Here is a 22,568-nt window from a genome sequence, read left to right as displayed (position 1 = left end):
ACGTTTTCCACTACCATCAACAAAACACCGGGTGATGGAATTTCTCGTGGAAGAAAAGCATCTCATCCTTCCAACAGAGTTCCAGAGAATCTATGCCAAGTCGCATTAAAGGTGTTCTGGTATCTCGTGGTGGTCCAACGCCCTATTAGGACACTTAATATTGGGGTTTCCTATATTTTGGCAGTTACCTGTATGTCTCCACTTCTGATTCAATGTCTATATCCATCCAAATAAATTTCCACCCAAAATATTCATTTGAATCCTCAACTTCGATGGATTACTTGCTCGGTCTCCATAAACAATCCCTTTGGGTGTGAGTTAGTAGAATGAATAGAACAAAACATATCTTATATTGGGACGGCAGGGGTTAAAGCCAGCCTTCTCTCTAACCGTTTCAAATACATGTATTATTTATTCTCCAACGTACCCATAAGGTCAGCGAAGCCACCCATGGGGAGTCGACAGGTGCCGGTGACAAACTGCAGCAGCCTCATACGTTTCTCATTGTCCATCTCCTTCACAAACTGGAATTAACATTTTCACGTCAGAACATTCACACGTCAAACTATGCCAAACACCCCTTCACAATATTCCAGAATTCATGAATTAATGAACTGCTTCATTAAAACGGTACAGCAATTCTGACCTGCCAGAACCAGAGGATCTGCTTGCTGCTGCGTGCGTAGTGCCTGTAGATGGTGTGCCTCTGCCAGTCCACCAGGTCTATCTCCTGCATGCCACACAGCATCACCTGGTGGGTGGGGGACCGGGAGGGGACCAGATACTATGTTACACCATACTCAAATGGAGAAGAGCTGTACGCTCTGGGAAAGTGAGTTTTTACCCGGAGTGAGTGTTGAACCCAGTCCACCAGGTCTACTCCTGCATGCGGCAGGGTAGCCTAGTGGTTAGAGCGTTGGACTAGTAACCGAAAGGTTGCAAGTTCAAATCCCCGAGCTGACAAGGTACAAATCTGTCGTTCTGCCCCTGAACAGGCAGTTAACCCACTGTTCCTAGGCCGTCATTGAAAATAAGAATTTGTTCTTAACTGACTTGCCTAGTAAAATAAAGGTTTAAAAAAAAAAAAAAAAAATGCTACACAGCAACACCTAGTGGTGGGACCGGATATCACTTTGGGAGATTTTTTATATTTTTTATACCCGCTACTGTTGTGATTGACCACTGCTGGTTTCCAAATTGACCCCGAGAATCAACAGTCTAGGGCCGAGGCATTCGATACTTCAGTGCAAGACATTAGCACTTGAAAGGAAAAGTTTAAATACTTAAGGTAGGTCTCTGTGTAACAGCCATACGGTTAGATTTAAAGGAGGCCTCTATTTGGGTAGTCCCCTTACAGGTGGTCTAAAAAGCACAGTGGTTTTCACGTCACATTTCTTCATTACAGAAACTCATTTCATCAGTCTACGAATGAACCCATTGTGTACCTCCAGTTCCTTGGCGTCAAAGTACTGCAGGTACTGCTGGGGAAGGACCTCATTGAAGCCCTCGAAGAAGGCCTGGGTCTGCTCCTCCACCCCTCTGGACAACCTCCACTCTGCCACCAGCCTGAAGGAAGGACACAGACACACAGGGGGACACAAAGAAAGAGACACGATGTGTCAGAAAATTTGCTTTCTTCTGTTGGAAAAAAACATCTGATAAAGTGTTCACACACACACAGATTTCTCCACTGAACAAAAATAATATATAAACGCAACATGCAACAATTTCAAAGATTTTACTGAGTTACAGTTCATATAAGGAAATCAGTCAATTGAAATATATTCATTAGGCTCTAATCTATACATTACACATGACAGGGAATACAGATACGCATCTGTTGGTCACAGAGTAACTTAAAATAAATAAATAGGGGTGTGAATCAGAAAATCAGTCAGTATCTTGTGTGACCACCATTTGCTTAATGCATAGAGTTGATCAGGCTGTTGATTGTGTACTGTGGAATGTTGTCCCACTCCTCTCCAATGGCTGTATGAAGTTGCTGGGAACTGGAACATGCTGTTGTACGTGTCGATCCAGAGCATCCCAAACATGTTCAATGGGTTACATATCTGGTGAGTATGCAGGCCATGGAAATACTGGGACATTTTCAGCTTCCAGGAATTGTGTACAGACCCTTGCGACATGGGGATGTGCATTATCATGCTGAAACATGAGGTGATGGCTGCGGATGAATAGCACCTAAATGGCCCTCAGGATCTCATCACGGTTTCTCTGTGCATTCAAATTGTCATTGATCAAATGTAATTGTGTTTGTTGTCTGTAGCTTATCCCTGCCCATACCATAACCCCACTGCTACCATTGGGCACACAACTCAGAACTTTGACATCAGCAAACCGCTCGACCACACAACACCATAAACATGGTCTGCGGTTGTGAGGCCGTTTGGATGCATTGCCCAATTCTCTAAGACGACGTTGGAGGCAGCTTATGGTAGAGAAATGAACATTAAATTCTCTGGCAACAGCTCTGGTTGATATTCCTGCAGTCAACATGCCAATTGCATGCTCCCTCAAAACTTGAAACATCTGTGGCATTGGTTTGTGTGACAAAATTGCACATTTTAGGATGGCCTTTATTGTCCCCAGCAAAAAGGTGTGCCTGTGTAATGATCATGCTGTTGAATGAGCTTCTTGATATGCCACACCTGTCAGGTGGATGGATTATCTTTGCAAAGGAGAAATTCTCACTAACAGGGATGTAAACAAATTTGTGCACAAAATTTGAGATAAATAAGCTATTTGTGCATATGGAAAATTTCTGGAATCTCTTATTTCAGCTCATGAAACATGGGACCAACACTTTACATATTGCATTTCTATTTTTGTTCAGTGTAGTCGGTTTTCAAAGCAATCCTACCTGATGTATTCCTCTTTGTTTTCCTCAGTGACCAAGACATTGCCTCCGTCTGGCTTCAGCTCGTGAGTGGTGACCTCCCCCAGGATCTCCTTGTCCACAGAGAAGTACATCTCCAGACCACACTCCTCCAAGTTGTTATCCCTGGTGGTTGGGAATCACAAGAGGGCAGTCATCCTCATCAGCTCCTCCTCTACGCCATTATCGTTATAGTCATACATTTTCCTCTTCTCTTCCTTATAATCATTCTTACACTTAACCTCACTCAATAACAATCAACAGCAGTTTCCATTTATAAGGAAAGCTGTTCACACCAATTCCCATTTCTACTCCCAACTCCCGGACTCACTTGATCCAGATGAGGGAGTTGTAGAATTCCGGGTCGATAGATTCCAGGTCCTTCAGGGCCAGGGGTTTGTTCAGGATGCGCTTGTAGAAGGGCAGGGAGAATCCTGTGTCGATGAACTTCCCATGGAACAAGGCCTGGAGAGAAACATAATGAACCAGGGATGTGAAGGGCTGTTGCGGTGACAGTATTACCGCCACACCGGCAGTCATCAGTCATGACCGCAGTAAAATTCTACGTGACCGTTGAGTCACGGTAATCTCCTCTTACGCACTCTGGACATTCATTGGTAGTACCCAACTCGCTAACGATCATCAGGTCACTAATAGCCTGGTACTCAGGGCTCTATTGTCTCTCTAACCACCCTGACATGAATGCAAATGCGATTGAAAATCACATCAAACACTTACCATTAAAACAGTATGTGGTTTAAAAACTCACCCTCACTATGATTGATCAATTTGAAGAAAAAAAGTTAAACAGGTTGAAACCGGGTGGGAAAACATGGTCGTTGTGGATGTTGTTTCAAAGCAGAACAAAATGGACCGCACTTTCTAAGGTGATGATTAATTCAAAACATCCATATGCATATTAGAACTTATGCATAGGCCAATATACAGAGTATTCGGGAAGAATTCAGATCCCTCCACTTACGTTACAGCCTTATTGTAATTGTTTTATTTAAATTCTCCCCGCATCAATCTAAACACAATACTCCATAATGACAAAGCAAAAACAGGTTGTTTGAAATACGGAAATATCACATTTACATAAGTATTCAGACCCCTTACTCAGCACTTTGTTGAAGCAGCTTTGGAAACGATAACAGCCTCGAGTATTCCTGGGTATGACGCTACAAGCTTGGTACACCTGTATTTGGAGAGTTTCTTCCATTCTTCTCTACAGATCCTCTCAAGCTCTGTCAGGTTGGATGGGGAGCTTTGCTGCACAGCTATTTTCAGGTATCTCTAGAGATGCTCGATTTGGTTCAAGTCCAGCTCTGGCTGGGACACCCAGGACATTGAGACTTGTCCCAAAGCCACTCATGCGTTGTCTTGGCTGTGTGCTTAGGGTCTTTGTCCAGTTGGAAGGTGAACCTTCACCCCAGTCTTAGGTCCTGAGCGCTCTGGAACAGGTTTTTATCAATGATCTCTCTGTACTTTGCACCATTCATCTTTCCCTTGATTCTGACTAGTCTCCTAGTCCCTGCCACTGAAAAACATCCCCACAGCATGATGCTGCCACAACCATGATTCACTGTAGAGATGGTGCCAGGTTTCCTCCATACGTGATGCTTGGAATTCAGGCCAAAGAGTTAATTCCTGGTTTCATCACACCAGAGAATCGTATTTCTCATGGTCTGAGAGTCATTTGATTTTGAATAGCCTAATAATAGGGCATTTTCAACATTTTCATAAATAATAGGGTGACATTACCTTTCGCTAGAGAATATCTCACCACTGAGTTATCCTCTCTCCTTAATTTCTTTATCCAGTGTGCAGAGAGAGGGGCTATTAACAGTTTAATGAAATATGTTTAGTTGTGAAAACATGACTATTGATGTTCACAAACAGATTTCACTTGGTTTCCCAAAGCACTGGGTAGCTGCAGGAACAGGGTTGGAGAGTCTACGGCATACAGAGTTTGAACAGAATATCACCTGTTGTGCAGCGAAAGAGATGATTGTGGACTACAGGAAAAGGAGGACAAAGCACGCACACATTTTCATCGACAGGGCTGTAGTGGAGCAGGTTGAGAGCTTCAAGTTCCTTGGTGTCCACATCCCCAACAAACTAACATGATCCAAGCACACCAAGACAGTCGTGAAAAGGGCACGACAAAGCCTATTCCCCCCCAGGAGACTGAAAAGATTTGGTATGGTCCCTCAGATCCTCAAGGGGTTCTACAGCTGCACCATCGAGAGCATCCTGACTGGTTGCATCACTGCCTGGTATGGTAACTGCTCGGCCTCCGACCACAAGGCACTACAAATGGTAGTTCGTATGGCCCAGTACATCACTGGGGCCAAGCTTCCTGCCATCCAGGACCTCTATACCAGGCGGTGTCAGAGGAAGGCATATTACCTCAATTACCTCGACTAACAGGTGCCCCTGCACATTGACTGTACCGGTCTCCTCTGTATAGAGTCTCGCTATTGTTATTTTCCTGCTGCTCTTGAATTATTTGTTAATTAAATTTATATATATTTTTAGGTATTTTCTCTTAACTCCTTTTTGGATGAAAAGCGTGCCCAAATTAAGCTGCCTGCTACTCAGCCATAAAAGCTAGAATATGCATACAATTAGTAGGTTTGGATAGAAAACACTCTGAAGTTTCTAAAACTGTTTGAATGATGTCTGAGTATAACAGAACTCATATGGCAGGCAAAAACCTGAGAAAAAATCCACCCAGGAAGTGGGAAATCTGAGGTTGTAGTTTTTTAACTCCGCTGCTATCGAATACACAGTGGGATATTGGTAATTTTGCACTTCCTAAGGCTTCCACTAGATGTCAACAGTCTTTAGAAACTTGTTTGATGCTTCTACTATAAAGGAGGGGGGAATGAGAGGGGAATGAGTCAGAGATCTGCCAGCAGCCACAAGCTCAGTCTCGAACGCTCACGTGAAAGTTCCACTTAATTTCTGAAGACAAAGGAATTCTCGGGTTGGAACATTATTGAAGACTTATGTTAAAAACACCCTAAAGATTGATTCTGTACATCGTTTGACATCTTTCTACGGACTGTAACGGAACTTTTTTGACTTCTCGTCTGAAACTAGTGAACGCGTGTCAACAAAAGGAGCTATTTTGACATAAATGATGGACATTATCGAACAAAACAAACATGTATTGTGGAACTGGGATACCTGGGAGTGCATTCTGATGAAGATCATCAAAGGTAAGTTAATATTTATAATGCTATTCTGACTAATGTTGACTCCACAACATGGCGGATATATGTATGGGTATCTGAGAGCTGTACTCAGATTATAGCATGGTGTGCTTTTTCAGTAAAGTGTATCTATAAATCCGTGCATAATAGTTGTATTATCATAATTTTCAAGGCATTATCATAATTTTCACAATTTCACAGTATTATTCCAACGAAATAGTGTGGAAATTCAACCTAAGTGTAAGTCAAGTTTCACCCCATAGAGAGTATTGAGGTAGGTACCATGGCAATGAATCGTCCAATGAACTTGAAGTACTTGAGGTGGTCAGGGTTGATATAGGAGGCAGGGTTGATCTGGAGACAGTAGTTGTCCTTGCCGGCATACTCAAACAGGCAGTACATTGGGTTCAGCACCTCGTGGGATAGCAAGAAGAACCACTCCCTGAGAACACACACACACCATATAAGAACATGTACCACACACACACACTAAGAATATTCCATACACGCACACATAAAAAAAACAAAAAAACATTCAATCTGCAATGATCTCTAATATGAGTTCATACTTAACCTATCAGAATTCACCTTGCCACTCCTCCGTAGTCCAAGCCTTCCTCTCCAGGGAAAATGATCCACAGTCTCCGCCTGAGATCTTGTGGATGAAAGCTCATCATCTGATGGATACAGAATTGGAAACAGTTACAACGTTCGACTACTCTTGGAACACAGCCCCTTATATTCATCCACTATTCTGTACCATGGGCAATGGTACAAAAATAGAGTACGGAAAGAATATTACAAACTATTTCTCTAACACTGATGTCTTTTCAACTAGTGTTATTTTTTTATTTATTCACAGGCCTACAATATATTATTATTAATTTCTTTATAAAATATCCTTTTTTTATACACTCACTTGCTGGAATGAATCCTCAAACAGAGTTTTGCGGGTGACGGTGATCTTGATGTGCTGTGGCATTGACAGTTGCTGGAAGACGAAGAGAATTACTCAATTTACGGCCACAGGAACAAGAGGAATAACTATGGGTAACAATTCTCTACCCTTCTGCCATAAATGACAAATCCTAACTTCCAATTAAGTCACATTTCTTAGTCATGCATTAATGTCAATGGGAAACTAAGTGAAAATTCGACCTAAGGGCAATTCCTAATTTTCACTTAAGCGTGCGTGCACGTGTTCACTTCCCTTCGTGGATTTAAAAGGAAAATTAGACTGGTGGAAGCCAGATCTGGGCTCCAATACTTGAGCTGTGGTTGATTGAGCTTGCCTGTTGCAATGGAACCAATACAAATGTCCCAAAAAGTGCAAATCCACCCACGAGGCATTACAGACAGGCTTAAGCAAATGCTCAAAGTATTGTAAAAATGCTTAATAATATTTTGACCCAGGTCTAGTGGAATCTCCCTCTAACCCGGCAATAAATACACCAATACTCCTTTTAAAGACATGGGGTAGAGTGCACCTGTAAGTGCATACTTTGGGAGAATTGGGACACAATGCCAAAGACTCACTGAATATTTATTTAAAATTTAGCAGAATGAAATCTCTCGAATCTTGTTTTCAAGAGTGTCCAAATGAAAAACAAAAACGATACTTAGAGGTGGTGGTGGTAGAGGTGGTAGAGGGCAGAGGTGGTTGAGGATATAAAGTGCACACTACGATCTAGTAGTGATTGAAGATGACGCCGTACTGTATGGCTGCCGTCTTGTGAGCCAACTTTGTTATTTTGCGTTTATCTTTACTATTTTTGCACGAAATGCATCCACTATGATTTCTTATGATCAACAAGAACTTTTGAACATCAGATCGGTAGTAAACTAAATCTGCCCTGGGCTCTGTGTAATTCCGATCCAATTTTCAGGCTATCCACACGCCGGCCACCTACTCCCTCCATTCTATTGGCCAGTCACTTGATAACAAAATGGACTCTCATAACTGCAATATTGTGTGTTTTGATGAAACTGGCCTTTCGGACTAGATACCCGACCCTCAATAACCCCATGGCTATCCAACTAGATGGATTCTCGAGCAGACAGGACATTGGATTCAGGGAAATCAACAGCAAACAGTGTACTGACTCTAGCGCAGTGTAAGTCTCGACCCATTGTTCACCCATCTTGGAATACCTCACCCATCTTGGAATACCTAGCTAGCGCATCTTGGAATAACTCAAGTTGGCACTTAAACTGTATGAGGCTATAAACAAGCAGGAAGCCATGCACCCGAAAGCTGCTTTCCTTTCATCCTATGTTACTATGGGTGATAAAGTCTTATACCATGGTTACTCTACACACAAGCAAACATACAAGGCCCTCGCTTGTCCCCCCTTCAGCAAAGCAGATCATGACTCTATACTCCTGCTTCCTGTTTACAAGCAGAAGCTGGTCCTTCATTTCGAAGGTTATGCTACAAGACGGCTTTGCTAGCGCTGACTGGAACATGTTTCGGGACTCCGCCAACAGCATCAGCGAGCTAATGAGCTCAGTCACCAGCTAAATTAGGAATGCATCACCGATGTTGTCCCCAAAGTGTAGGTTCGCTGATTCCCCAATCAAAAGCCCATAGCCTTGAGGTTGGTGCTAAAGGACAGGTCAACCGCAGCCAACACTAAGGCTATGGCTGAGGACACGAACATGTACAAGAACTCCCTCTACGGCCTCTGCAGAGCCATCAAACAAGCAAAAGGACAATATAGGAACGAGGTGGAATCCTATTACACAGGCTCTGATGCCCAACACATGTGGCAGGGGCTACAGTCCATTACAGATTACAAAGAAAGACCCAGCTGTGATCTGGCCAATTTTGCCTTTCTACCAGATTAACTCAATGCACGGTTTGACAGAAACAACACCAAGCCGTGCACGAGGGACCCCGCGGACTGGGTGATCTTGCGCTACGCGGACGACGTCAGTAAGTTTTTTAAAATCAGGTCAAGACTCATTAGGACTCGGAGGGCAAGACTGTATTCCAGGGCGCATTCTCAGAGCGTGTGCAGGACAGGTGGCAGGCATATTCACTGTCATTTTCAACCTCTCTTTGTCCCAGTCTGTAATCCCCATGTGTCAAGCTGACCATCATTCCTGTTCCTAAGACTACCTGCCACAATTACTACCACCCTATAGCACTCACATCTGTAATCATGAAGTGTTTGAAAGGCTGGTTATGGTACAAATCATCTCCATCGTCCCAGGCCCACTCCAATCTGCATACTGCTCAAACAGATCCATAGACGATGCAATCTCAAATTGCACTCCACACTGCCCTCACTCACCTAGATAAGAGGAATACCTATGTGAGAATGCTGTTCATTGACTACAAAACCATAGTCATGGTGGCATGGGCCCTCAAATCCTCAAAATGTTCTACAGCTGCACCACTGAGGCCATCTTAACTGGCTACATCACTGCTTGGTATGGCAACTGCACCGCAACTGCTCTATAGAGGGTGGTGCAGACAGCCCAGTGCCTTCAAAGTATTCAGACCCCTTGACTTTTTCCACATTTTATGTTACAGCCTTATTCTAAAATGGAATAAATAAAAATGTTTCCTCAGCAATCTACTCACAATACCCCATAATGACAAAGCGAAAACAAGTTCTTAGAAATGTTTGCTAATTTACAAAATATAAAAACAGAAATACCTTACATAAGTATTCAGACCCTTTGGTATGAGACACGAAATTGACCTCATCGAAGGAATTGTCCGTAGAGCTCCGAGACTGGATTGTGTTGAGGCACAGATCTGGGGAAGGGTACCAAAAATTGTCTGCAGCACTGAAGGTCCCCAAGAGCACAGTGGCCTCCATCATTCTTAAATGGAAGACGTTTGGAACCACCAATACTCTTCCTAGAGCTGACCGCCTGGCAAAACTGAGAAATCGGGGGAAAAGGGCCTTGGTCAGGGAGGTAATCAAGAACCTGATGGTCGATGACAGAGCTCCAGAGTTCCTTCTGCAGGCACTCGACCAATCAGGCCTTTATGGTAGAGTGGCCAGACGGAAGCCACTCCTCAGTGAAAGGCACATGACAGCCCGATTGGAGTTTGCCAAAAGGCACCTAAATACTCTCAGACCATGAGAAACAAGATTCTTTGGCCTGATGAAACCAAGATTTGTCCTCAATGCCAAGCGTCACCATCTGGAGAAAACCTGGCACCATCCCTACGGTGAAGCATGGTGGTGTGGGGATGTTTTTCAGTGGCAGGGAACAGGAGACTAGTCAGGATCAAGGCAAAGATGAACGGAATAAAGTACAGAAAGATCCTTGACGAAAACATGCCCCAGAGTTCTCAGGACCTCAGACTGGGACGAAGGTTCACATTCCAACAGGCCAACGACCCTAAGCACACAGCCAAGACAACAGAGGAGTAGCTTCGGGACAAGTCTCTGAATGTCCTTGATTGGCCCAGCCAGTGCCCGGACTTGGACGACACACAATTAATCTTCTCCTTTCCCCCTTCTGATGACCAGGTGGCGAATCGCATCTCTGCATGTCTGGCAGACATATCAGTGTGGATGACGGACCACCACCTCAAGCTGAACCTCGGCAAGACGGAGCTGCTCTTCCTCCCGGGGAAGGACTGCCCATTCCATGATCTCGCCATCACGGTTGACAACTCCATTGTGTCCTCCTCCCAGAGCGCTAAGAACCTTGGCGTGATCCTGGATAACACCCTGTCGTTCTCAACTAACATCAAGGCGGTGGCCCGTTCTTGTAGGTTCATGCTCTACAACATCCGCAGAGTACGACCCTGCCTCACACAGGAAGCAGCGCAGGTCCTAATCCAGGCACTTGTCATCTCCCGTCTGGATTACTGCAACTCGCTGTTGGCTGGGCTCCTGCCTGTGCCATTAAACCCCTACAACTCATCCAGAACGCCGCTGCCCGTCTGGTGTTCAACCTTCCCAAGTTCTCTCACGTCACCCCGCTCCTCCGCTCTCTCCACTGGCTTCCAGTTGAAGCTCGCATCCGCTACAAGACCATGGTGCTTGCCTACGGAGCTGTGAGGGGAACGGCACCTCAGTACCTCCAGGCTCTGATCAGGCCCTACACCCAAACAAGGGCACTGCGTTCATCCACCTCTGGCCTGCTCGCCTCCCTACCACTGAGGAAGTACAGTTCCCGCGCAGCCCAGTCAAAACTGTTCGCTGCTCTGGCCCCCCAATGGTGGAACAAACTCCCTCACGACGCCAGGACAGCGGAGTCAATCACCACCTTCCGGAGACACCTGAAACCCCACCTCTTTCAGGAATACCTAGGATAGGATAAAGTAATCCTTCTCACCCCCCTTAAAAGATTTAGATGCACTATTGTAAAGTGGCTGTTCCACTGGATGTCTTAAGGTGAACGCACCAATTTGTAAGTCGCTCTGGATAAGAGCGTCTGCTAAATGACTTAAATGTAATGTAATGTAAAAATGTGTAAAAAGTCAAGGGGTCTGAATACTTTCCGAAGGCAGTGGCGCAGAGCTCCCTCCCGTCCAGGACCTCTATATCAGGCCGTGTGAAAAGGGCCGGCAAATTGTTAAAGGCCCAAGCCATAGTGTCCTCTCTGCTTCCGTTTGGCAAGTGGTACCGGAGCATCAAGTTTGACACCAACAGACTCCTGAACAGCTTCTATCCCCAAGCCATGAGACTGCTAAATAGCCAACAAAAGGGCTACATGGACTTTCTGCATTGACGTTTATATTTTTCCACTGTCTCTATACGCACACACACACTCTTCATTTACTCACGCACACACATTCATACAGACTCTACACCCACACACAATCATCAAATACGCTGCTGCTACTCTGATTATCATATATCCTGATGCCTAGTCACCTTACCACCCTACATATCTAACCCTACCATGCCAGTATCCCTGCACATTGTATATGGTATTGGCACTGACCCTGTATATAGCTTACTTACTTTGTGTTATTATTTATATTTCCTGTGTTTTTGTTCAAGTTGGCTTTTTCTTATTTAGAAAAAATATATAGTACTACTGCATTGCTGGGAAAGAGCATGCACGTGTACTAGTGCACGTGACAAACTTGAAACTAGGATTCAGGGTGTGTAGGGTACATACCTGACACCAGAACCTGAAGTACTGCACTTTCGCTTTGAAGTCCCTGACGTAGGTGATCTGGGGCCCGTTCTCACTGTGGGAAGCAAAGATGAAATACATTTTCCCTCTCTGAATTGGGCGACACAATTGAACCTTCGTTAAGCCCCACGGTGGATAGCAAACGTTGCTAACCAAACCCGAGTCATGACAAACTCACGTTTCAAAAGCATGGAAGCTAATGAGGACAATGGCAAAAACAGTTTCCATTAAAAATAAAAATATATATATATTTTTTTAAATGGCTAAATTAATGAACAGTTCACCAGGGAAAGAAAGGCAAAGGGGATAACTAGTCAGTTGCGCAACTAAATGCATTCAACCAGAACGTGTCTTCCGCATTTAACCCCTCAGAGAGGTGTGGGGGACTGTCTTAATCGACTTCCGTGTCAACAGCACCCGGGTATCAGTTGTTGTTGGGGGTTAACTGCCTTGCTCAAGGGCAGAACGGCAGATTTTTCAAACTTGTCGGCTCAGGAATTCAAACCAGCGACCTTTCAGTTCCTAAGCCATCGCTCTTAACCGCTAGGTTACCAGCCGCCCCAGGGGTAATTGCGACTGTTATACCTTAAAATGCATTGTTTGCTAACTGGTTACCTAGCGCTCCTTGAGTCTAGGGTTGGGAGATATGGCCAAAATATCATATGGTATTTTTCACATTTTTCACAGTATTTTATGTTTTTGATTAATAAAAGTTCTAAATTTGCTTTATGAGTAGTGCGTGGCCCTAGGGTAGCAACACATATATTCTCAATGGGTCTTTCTCCATTCTGATTGTTTTATACTATTCAATTCAACCTAAAATAATTTCCGGCGTTTCCATCAATTTCTGCATTTCCTGCACTCGTTTGAGATCATTTCCACACTGCCACGATATGGGCAAAAATACCAGGCCTTATTTTTAACCAAATGTTGCAATTGCGATTTAGATCAAAACACTTGGGTGAACTTTTAGAATCGTGGAAATATGTTTATTATAATTCTATAGTTAGAATATAAATAATAGTGGGCACTTTGAATACAGTGTTGTTTGACATGACAACGAATGAAAATGCCATGGACGAGTTATTGTGACAGGTTAGGAACCCAAGTGATGTTCCGTGTTTCCTGGGGGACGCTATAATCTTTGGCTACATTAAATCTTTATTTATATAGCCCATATATATTCATGCTTTGCCTATTCCTCTTTGATTTAGCAGATACTGTTGCACAAACAACATGCTGATTTAAGCCTCCACCAGTACTGGTATCAGGCTGTATTAGCTGGCTCCGTTCGCTCTGACTCTGCCAGCTAACTAGCGATTAGCATTAGTGGCTAACACGATTTAGCTTAACTTGCTATGAAAATATAAACTAGCTGTTTACAGATGTAAGAAACACAAAGTAGTATTGTAATTATAGAACGCTTGTGGATTTATATTAAGATCAAAGTGGAAACATCGTTGTCATCAACATTGCTGCATGTACCATGCAGACTGAACGAACGTGTCTCGTGGTCAAGCAACAACAAATACGCTCCTTGAGTGACGGGGTGGGACTAGGTCTGTGTGGAAAGCGGCACGAAGAGAGAGAGAGAGAGAGCGGAGGGATGACTCAAGTAGCGGAGTAAACTATAAAAATGGACATTACACACGTCGTATCACATTTAACAAACCAAACATTCAAATACCGTTATAGAATGTAAAGTAAAAACCCAAATCGGTCCGTGCATAAATACCGGTGTATAGTAAAATATGGTATAGCGCCCAGCCCTACTTGAGTCAACATTGAAACCTTTGCTAACACTAGCTAGCCAATTAATATAACATGTTTTCTCCTAATGCATGTTAGCTAGCCATATTAGCTATTATGAATATAACTTTTACACTGCATTCAGAGGCATCCAGTGACTTGCCATAATACAAACTTCATTTTACCAGGTTCACGTGAAGCAATTGTAATGACTGTCCACCACAACATTCCCAGGAGTCTCCTGATCCACAAGGGGTAGTCTGTGTTTAATTTCATTGTGTATTAAAAACAGTTTTGTGTTTAATTTCATTGTGTATTAAAAACAGTTTGCGATCATTGTGAGGGGTTTTCTCCAATGGTTTGAACTAGGATTTGGACTTCCTGGAAAATGGAGGTGGGCTTAGGGAATGGTCAATTAGGTGGGTGAGTGCACCTGTGAACTTTGACTAATGCGATTTGTGGATTAAAATGAAGTATTTTAAATATGTGGGTGTGTTAGCACGTAAGTGAACGAGTAAGCGAGTCTAGAGATTAGAGAGCCGGCCAGAAATCAAAGGGTGAGTGAACACTTGAGAGTTTACTAGACTCACAGGGAGGATTTGCCCGTGCGAGGGTCTATGTAGGTGGTGGTTCTCCGGTTGTGGTCCACAAAGTAGGGGATGCCATCCACTGTGAACCTCATCTCCCAGCCTTCAGGTAGGGGCTTGTCATTCAGCAGCCTACAGGAGGGACAGACACACACACTTATTTACAGGGCATCGACAGTAATGCAAGAGTTTTGATTAACAGTACAATACTTGTGTTGTTTGTTTAGAACTTCAACTGACCCTTGTGTCCGTGGGTCCTCCCACTGAGTCATCCGCGTTGTGTGGTGAACAAAATAAACCCTGCCGTTGGTGTCTGTTCGCTTCTCTGCAGTAGACAAAAACAAACAGAAGAACGACACTTAGCCCTAGACCTTTTTTTAAATGACATTTAACATTGCAGATAGATTGTAGCTTCCATTAATGTAAATGTCTGCATATTTCCAATCCCCCAGAATGATAGAAAAGTTGACACCTATACATTCAAGGGTTCTTCATTTTTTTGCAACTATTTTATACATTGTAGAATAATAGTGATGACAACACAACTATGAAATAACACATACAGTGGGGCAAAAAAGTAGTTAGTCAGCCACCAATTGTGCAAGTTCTCCAGCTTAAAAAGATGAGGCCTGTAATTTTCATCATAGGTACACTTCAACTACGACAGACAAAATTAGAGAGAAAAAAATCCAGAAAATCATATTGTAGGATTTTTTTATGAATTCATTTGCAAATTATGGTGGAAAATAAGTACTTGGTCAATAACAAAAGTTTATCTCAATACTTTGTTATATACCCTTTGTTGGCAATGACCGAGGTCAAACGTTTTCTGTAAATCTTCACAAGGTTTTCACACACTGTTGCTGGTATTTTGGCCCATTCCTCCATGCAGATCTCCTCTAGAGCAGTGATGTTTTGGGGCTGTTGCTGGGCAACACGGACTTTCAACTCCCTCCAAATATTTTCTATGGGGTTGAGATCTGGAAACTAGCTAGGCCACTCCAGGACTTTGAAATGCTTCTTACGAAGCCACTCCTTCATTGCCCAGGCGGTGTGTTTAGGGTCATTGTCATGCTGAAAGACCCAGCCACGTTTCATCTTCAATGCCCTTGCTGATGGAAGGAGGTTTTCACTCAAAATCTCACGATACATGGCCCGATTCATTCTTTCCTCTACACGGATCAGTCGTCCTGGTCCCTTTGCAGAAAAACAGCACCAAAGCATGATGTTTCCACCCCCATGCTTCACAGTAGGTATGGTGTTCTTTGGATGCCACTCAGCATTCTTTGTCCTCCAAACACAACAAGTTGAGGTTTTACCAAAAAGTTTTGGTTTAATCATATGACATTCTCCCAATCTTCTTCTGGATCATCCAAATACTCTCTAGCAAACTTCAGACTGGCCTGGACATGTACTGGCTTAAGCAGGGGGACACGTCTGGCACTGCAGGATTTGAGTCCCTGGTGGCGTAGTGTGTTACTGATGGTAGGCTTTGTTACTTTGGTCCCAACTCTGCAGGTCATTCACTAGGTCCCCCCGTGTGCTTCTGGGATTTTTGCTCACCGTTCTTGTGATCATTTTGACCCCACGGGGTGAGATCTTGCGTGGAGCCCCAGATCGAGGGAGATTATCAGTGGTCTTGTATGTCTTCCATTTCCTAATAATTGCTCCCGCAGTTGATTTCTTCAAACCAAGCTGCTTACCTATTGCAGATTCAGACTTCCCAGCCTGGTGCAGGTCTACAATTTTGTTTCTGGTGTCCTTTGACAGCTCTTTGGTCTTGGCCATAGTGGAGTTTGGAGTGTGACTGTTTGAGGTTGTGAACAGGTGTCTTTTATACTGATAACAAGTTCAAACAGGTGCCATTAATACAGGTAACGAGTGAGGACAGAGAAGCCTCTTAAAGAAGAAGTTACAGGTCTGTGAGAGACAGAAATCTTGCTTGTTTGTGGGTGACCAAATACTTATTTTCCACCATAATTTGCAAATAAATTCATTAAAAATCCTAGAATGTGAGTTTCTGGATTTTTTCCCTCATTTTGTCTGTCATAGTTGAAGTGTACCTATGATGAAAATTACAGGCCTCATCTTTTTAAGTGGGAGAACTTGCACAATTGGTGGCTGACTAAATCATTTTTTGCCCCACTGTAGATGGACCGAATTAATGGAACAAAATGACCAATTGTGATGTTTATGGCACATATTGGAGTGCCAACAAAAGAAGCTCGTCAAAGGTAATGCATGTTTTATATTTCTGCGTTTTGTGTTGCGCCTGCAGGGTTGAAATATGCTACTCTTTGCTATCATCAGATAATAGCTTCTTATGCTTTCGCCAAAAAGCCTTTTTAAAATCTGACATGTTGGCTATCTTACATGTGTGATTTAACAAAAGTTGTATATCTTTTTTATTTTTTATTTGCCGCGCTGCATTTTCCCAGTTTTTTGCCCAAGTGGGACGCAACCGTCCCCTATACCATAAGAAGTTAACTGACTTGCCTAGTCAAATAAAAGGTAAAAAAACCTTTTTAAAAACAACAAGCTGTCCTGGGATCAGTGTACTTATGCAATTTTTAAGAAAGGACAACAGACTATTTCCTATGGAAATTGCACTTTTTTTAATGTTGATCGAACCATCATGGTTCTCTTTTTATAGATCATTCACTGAGAGCATTCTATCCTACTGCTTGACCTGCTGGTTTGGGAAGGTTACACAAAAAATAGGTTGGGCAAGACAGTCAGGACCTGTTCAAGTAACAGACATCTCAATATCAACTGTTCAGAGGAGACTACGTGAATCAGGCCTTCATGGTCGAAATGCTGCAAAGAAACCACTACTAAAGGACACCAATAAGAAGAGAGTTGCCTGGGCCAACAAACACGAGCAATGGACATTAGACCGGTGGAAATCTGTCCTTTTGGTTTGACGAGTCCAACTGTGATATTTTTGGTTCCAACCATTGTGTCTTTGTCAGACGCAGAATAGGCGAACAGATGATCTCCGGATGCATGGAGGCGGTGTGGTGGTGCTTTGCTGGTGACACTGTCTGTGATTTATTTAGAATTCAAGGCACACTTAACAAGCATGGCTACCACAGCAATCTGCAGCCATACGCCATCCCATCTGGTTTGCGCTTAGTGGGACTATCATTTGTTTTTCAACAGGACAATGACCCAACACACCTCAAGGCTGTGCGAGGGCTATTTTACCAAGAAGGTGAGTGATGGAGTGCTGTATTAGATGACCTGGTCTCCACAATCACCTGACTGCAGAATGAAGGAAAAGCAGCCAACAATTGCTCAGCATATGTGGGAACTCTTTCAAGACTTGAAAAAGCATTTCAGGTGAAGCTGGTTGAGAGAATGCCAAGATTGTGCAAAGCTGTCATCAATGCAAAGGGTGGCTAAATCTAAAATACATTTTTTTTTTAAACTTTCTTGGTTACTACATGATTCCATATGCGTTATTCCATTAGATGTCTTTACTGTTATTCTACAATGTAGAAAACAGCACAAAAAGAAAAACCCTTGAATTAGTAGGTATCCAAACTTTTGACTGGTACTGTATATTGATTGTTATATTTTTCTTTATTTTAATGTTGTCAAAATATGTGAAAAACTGACTGTTCTCATTGCAAATCCTGTAACAGCAAACCCCCATGAGTATTTAAAGACAACTACTATTCATTTGAAAGGAATTCATTTGCCGATCAGCTTAAAAGATTGCTCTCCTACAGGAAACATCTGACATGAGAAATTAAAGCGAAATGGATAGGCAAAGTGTTTTACGTGTCATAATTCTAAAAGCAGAGAGGCTGACATTCTTAGGTAAAAAAATACCCAGATTTTATCACTGGTTAACCTCTTCAGTCGACCCTCTACTTTTTTGAACATTCTGTTAAAAATCGCGCAACATTTCAGCGCCCTGCTACTCATGCCAGGAATATAGTATATGCATTTGCTTAGTCTGTGTGGATAGAAAACACTCAGACGTTTAAAAAACTGGTTAAATCACTGCTGTGGCTTTACCAGAACGGCATTTACATCGAAAAGCACAGGAAAAACTGATCACTGAAAATGGGAAAATATATCCATGCGCTACTTGATCCCATTGATAAAGGTGAACCACAATTAATTGACTGAGGTTGCAGTACCTACAGCTTCCACACGGTGTCTAGAGTCTTGTCATTTCCCTTCGAGTTTTTTCTTGGTCAAACACATGCAGGACACCTTATCTAATCCGGTCTAGGACCGGATATTTTCGTTGAGTTTCTAGCCGGACATTTTTCCAGACGGACAGCTAATGATCTTTACATCGCCTCCTGATGAATTTTATCGCTTATTAACGTTTACTAATACCTAAAGTTGCATTACAAACGTATTTCGAAGTGTTTTGTGAAAGTTGATCGTCGACTTTTTGAATTTTAAAAAATGACGTTACGTTTTGAAACGATGTTTTTTTCGTTTATCACACAGTCTACATATAACGATATCTAGGCTTTATATGGACCTATTTAATCGAAATAAAGACCCAAATAGTGTTTATGGGACATCTAGGAGTGCCAACAAAGAAGATGGTGAAAGGTAATGAATGTTTTCTATTTTATTGTGCGGTTTGTGTAACGCCGAAATGCTAATTATTTTGTTTACGTCCCCTGTGGGTCTTTTGGGGTGTTGCATGCTATCAGATAATAGCTTCTCATGCTTTCGCCGAAAAGCATTTTAAAAATCTGACTTGTTGCCTGGATTCACAACGAGTGTAGCTTTAATTCGATACCCTGCATGTGTATTTTAATGAACTTTTGAGTTTTAACTAATACTATTAGCATTTAGCGTAGCGCATTTCCAGAGCTCTAGTTGGGACGCAAGCGTCCCGAGTAGAAGCAACAGGTTAAGATTGTTCAGGAATCTTAAGATATGTCATTATTACTGGTTTTCTATATGCGAGTATATTCAGCTGGGATCAATTTATGCAGCTAATATTTACGAAAATACCTTATTGCAAAAATTGTAAATTATGTATTTTCACTGGCAACACCATTCTGTGTTTTAGGACGAGACTATACCTGTCCATTGAACCCACTGGGTCGATCAAAAAACTCCCAATCAGAAGACATCTAGGAAAACTAAGGGTATATATACATTTTATTTCATTTTCTGTGTAATTAATAAATAAATATACATACACACACATATCTATAGAGATATATATAGATATATATACATAAACATATTTTTGTACCTTTACCCCTTTTTCGTGATATCCAATTGGTAGTTACAGTCTTGTCCGTAGGGGAGTTGCAGCGATGGGACTCGGGAGAGGCGAAGGTAAAAAGCCATGCGTCCTTCGAAAAGCGAATGGGCCAAGCCGCACTGCTTCTTGACACACTGCTCACTTAACCAGGAAGCCAGCCGCACCAATGTGTCGGAGGAAACACCGACCAGCTGGCGACCGGAGTCAGCTTGCAGGCACCCGGCCAGCCACGCCACAAGGAGTTGCTAGAGCGCAAATGGGACAAGGAAATCCCGGGCCGGCCTAACACTTGCCTAACCCGGACGACGCTGGGCCAAATGTGCCTCGCGGGTCTCCAGGTCACGGCCGGCTGTGACACAGCCTGGGATCGAACCACACCTGAATTCATTGTCTATTTAAAAGAATCAATGGAATCTCTACATGGAGAACGATGAAACATCCAACATATCTCCTTCAATAATTTGAGAAGCAGGCAAGACAGTTATGAGAGAGAATAATTTGTAGTACTACATTGGTTACTGCATCGTTTGGTTTAGACCTGGCAAGGCATTGGAGGCATTTCACTGTAATTGTGCACGTGATATTAAAACTAAGATTGTTTCTTGCTGTTTAAAGATAAAAAACATTAAATCTACAGTTGGACTTAGAGTTAAGTAAGGCAACTTGAAGATGAATTTAAAAAGACTTTACAAGCTGCAAGATCAGCATTAGACTAACTGCTTACAGATAAATCAAAAGCATATTTTTTTCCAGGCTAGACACAGATTATATGAATACGGAAGTAAGCAAAATCTCCTCCTTTCAAGACTGGCAAATAATATAACTGCACCAGCTGCTATCCCTTCATTAAAGCATCAATCAGGGTTGGAACGATTCAACACTAGAGAAATTAACTGTCGCTCTACAGCTCAGACTCCAGCAATAATCTGGCTGACATGCAATCCTTTCTGGATAAACTCTCTCCCAACAATACCTGTGGGAGGCAGAATTACAATGCAAGAGATATCCAAAGAATAAATACAAAAGGCAATTAAACCCTTATAAGAATTGACAAGACTTAACAGAATCCCTATTTAGGAATGTATACAGACTCCTTTGCCAATGGCGAACTACCTCCAACTTTAAACCATGCTAATATTAATCTTATTCTAAAGAAAGGTAAACCAGCAGAAGACCGTGTGAGCTATAGGCCTGTGTCCCTTATTAATGTGGACAGTAAACTCTTATCTAAGACCCTAGTTAGGATACTAGAAAGATTTCTACCACCTTTAATAAAGCTGGTAGACGCAAAAGCATTCATTCAATTTCATAAATCTCCTCAGCATAATACAACATGGTGAGCAATCACAACATAGAGCAGTGAGCCTATCAATGGATGCTTAGAAGGCATTTGACCGAGTAGAATGGCCATACATATTTAAAGAATTTCATTAACTGGATAAAGTTGATCTTTGGTCAAAAAACAGGAACAAATCTGCAATATTAAAGTTGTTTGTCCCACTTGAGACTAGGCCTGGGCGGTATACCGTATTTTATGATATACCGGTATTGATGCAGGGACCGGTTTGGGTTTTTATTTGAATGTTTGGTTTGTTAAATGTGATAGGCCATGTGTAATCTCAATTTTTATAGTTTACTTCGCTACTTGAGTCATCTCTCTCCCCCCTTTCTCTCCGTGCCACTTTCCACACAGACTTAGCCATGCCCCCTGTCACTCAAGGAGCACATTTGATGTTCCTCAACCCACGAGACACTTGCGTTCAGTCTGCATGTAACAATGTTGATGACAACCATACTGTTTTCACTTTCCTTCTTAATATAAATACACTAGCGTTCTATAATGACACTATTTGTTTGTTTTTCTTACATAAGCATGTTGTTTGTGCAACAGCATCTTCTAAATCAAAGAGGAATATGCAAAGCAAGAATATGTTAGCTACATGAAGTAGCTAAGAGAATACATGCAATGAAGCCAAAGCTTATAGGGTTCCCTAGGAAACACTTATCAGTGTTTAGTTCCTACCCTGTCACAAAAACTCCTCCCTGGCATTTTAATTCATTGTCATCTCAAACACTGTATTCCAAGTGCCTACTATTATATTCTATAGAATTAGAATAGTCATTATATTTCCATGATTCCAACAGTTTTGCTCTAATTAGCAAGTCAAATTGCGATTGCAACATTTGGTTAAAAATAAGCCCTAGATTATTTGCCCATACCGTGCAGCCCTACGTGGCAGTGTGGAAATTATCTCGAGCAGTGGTGTAAAGTACTTAAGTAAAAATACTTTCAATTACTACTCAAATCATTTGTTTTGGTATCTGTACTTTACAATTTTTATTTGACAACTTTTACTTCAATACATTCTTAAAGAAAATACTGTACTTTTTACTCCATACATTTTCCCTGACACCTAAAAGTACTCGTTACATTTTGAATGCTTAGCAGGAGAGGTAAATGGTCAAATTCAGAAACTTGTCAAGAGAACATCCCTGGTCATCTACTGCCTCTGATCTAGAGGACTCACTAAACACAAATGCTTTGTTTGTAAATGTCTGAGTGTTGGAGTGTGCCCCTGGCTATCCTAAAATAAAAATACAAACAAGAAAATGGTGCCATCTGGTATGCTTAATATAAGGAATTGGAAATGATTTATACTTTTACTTTTGATACTTAAGTACATTTTATCAATTACATTTACTTTTGATACTTAAGTATATTTAAAAGTAAATACTTTTAGACTTTT

General features: G+C 42.2%; 1 protein-coding gene across 2 annotated transcripts in view; it reads right to left on the bottom strand.

The window, feature by feature from the left end:
* The window catches only part of LOC115142839 (E3 ubiquitin-protein ligase Itchy-like), a 61,719-nt gene that overhangs the window by 4,014 nt on the left and 35,137 nt on the right, over window positions 1-22,568 (bottom strand). For both annotated transcript variants that reach the window (XR_003865567.2, XM_029682622.2), the window contains exons 12-22: window positions 14,811-14,895; window positions 14,574-14,702; window positions 12,217-12,289; window positions 7,037-7,108; window positions 6,706-6,794; window positions 6,400-6,559; window positions 3,228-3,361; window positions 2,882-3,022; window positions 1,446-1,566; window positions 647-751; window positions 428-524 (exon numbers count right to left, since the gene is read on the bottom strand). Coding sequence is in view for 1 of the 2 variants with exons in the window: in XM_029682622.2 (XP_029538482.1) it covers window positions 428-524; window positions 647-751; window positions 1,446-1,566; window positions 2,882-3,022; window positions 3,228-3,361; window positions 6,400-6,559; window positions 6,706-6,794; window positions 7,037-7,108; window positions 12,217-12,289; window positions 14,574-14,702; window positions 14,811-14,895 (1,206 nt within the window). In the remaining variant the exon portion in view is untranslated. The remainder of the gene's footprint in view (window positions 1-427; window positions 525-646; window positions 752-1,445; window positions 1,567-2,881; window positions 3,023-3,227; window positions 3,362-6,399; window positions 6,560-6,705; window positions 6,795-7,036; window positions 7,109-12,216; window positions 12,290-14,573; window positions 14,703-14,810; window positions 14,896-22,568) is intronic.

This window comes from Oncorhynchus nerka, linkage group LG15 (assembly GCF_034236695.1).
Source record: "Oncorhynchus nerka isolate Pitt River linkage group LG15, Oner_Uvic_2.0, whole genome shotgun sequence".
Lineage (NCBI taxonomy): Eukaryota > Metazoa > Chordata > Actinopteri > Salmoniformes > Salmonidae > Oncorhynchus > Oncorhynchus nerka.
Note: the sequence above shows the minus strand (reverse complement) of the source record. Positions and strands in the feature narration are given on the sequence as shown.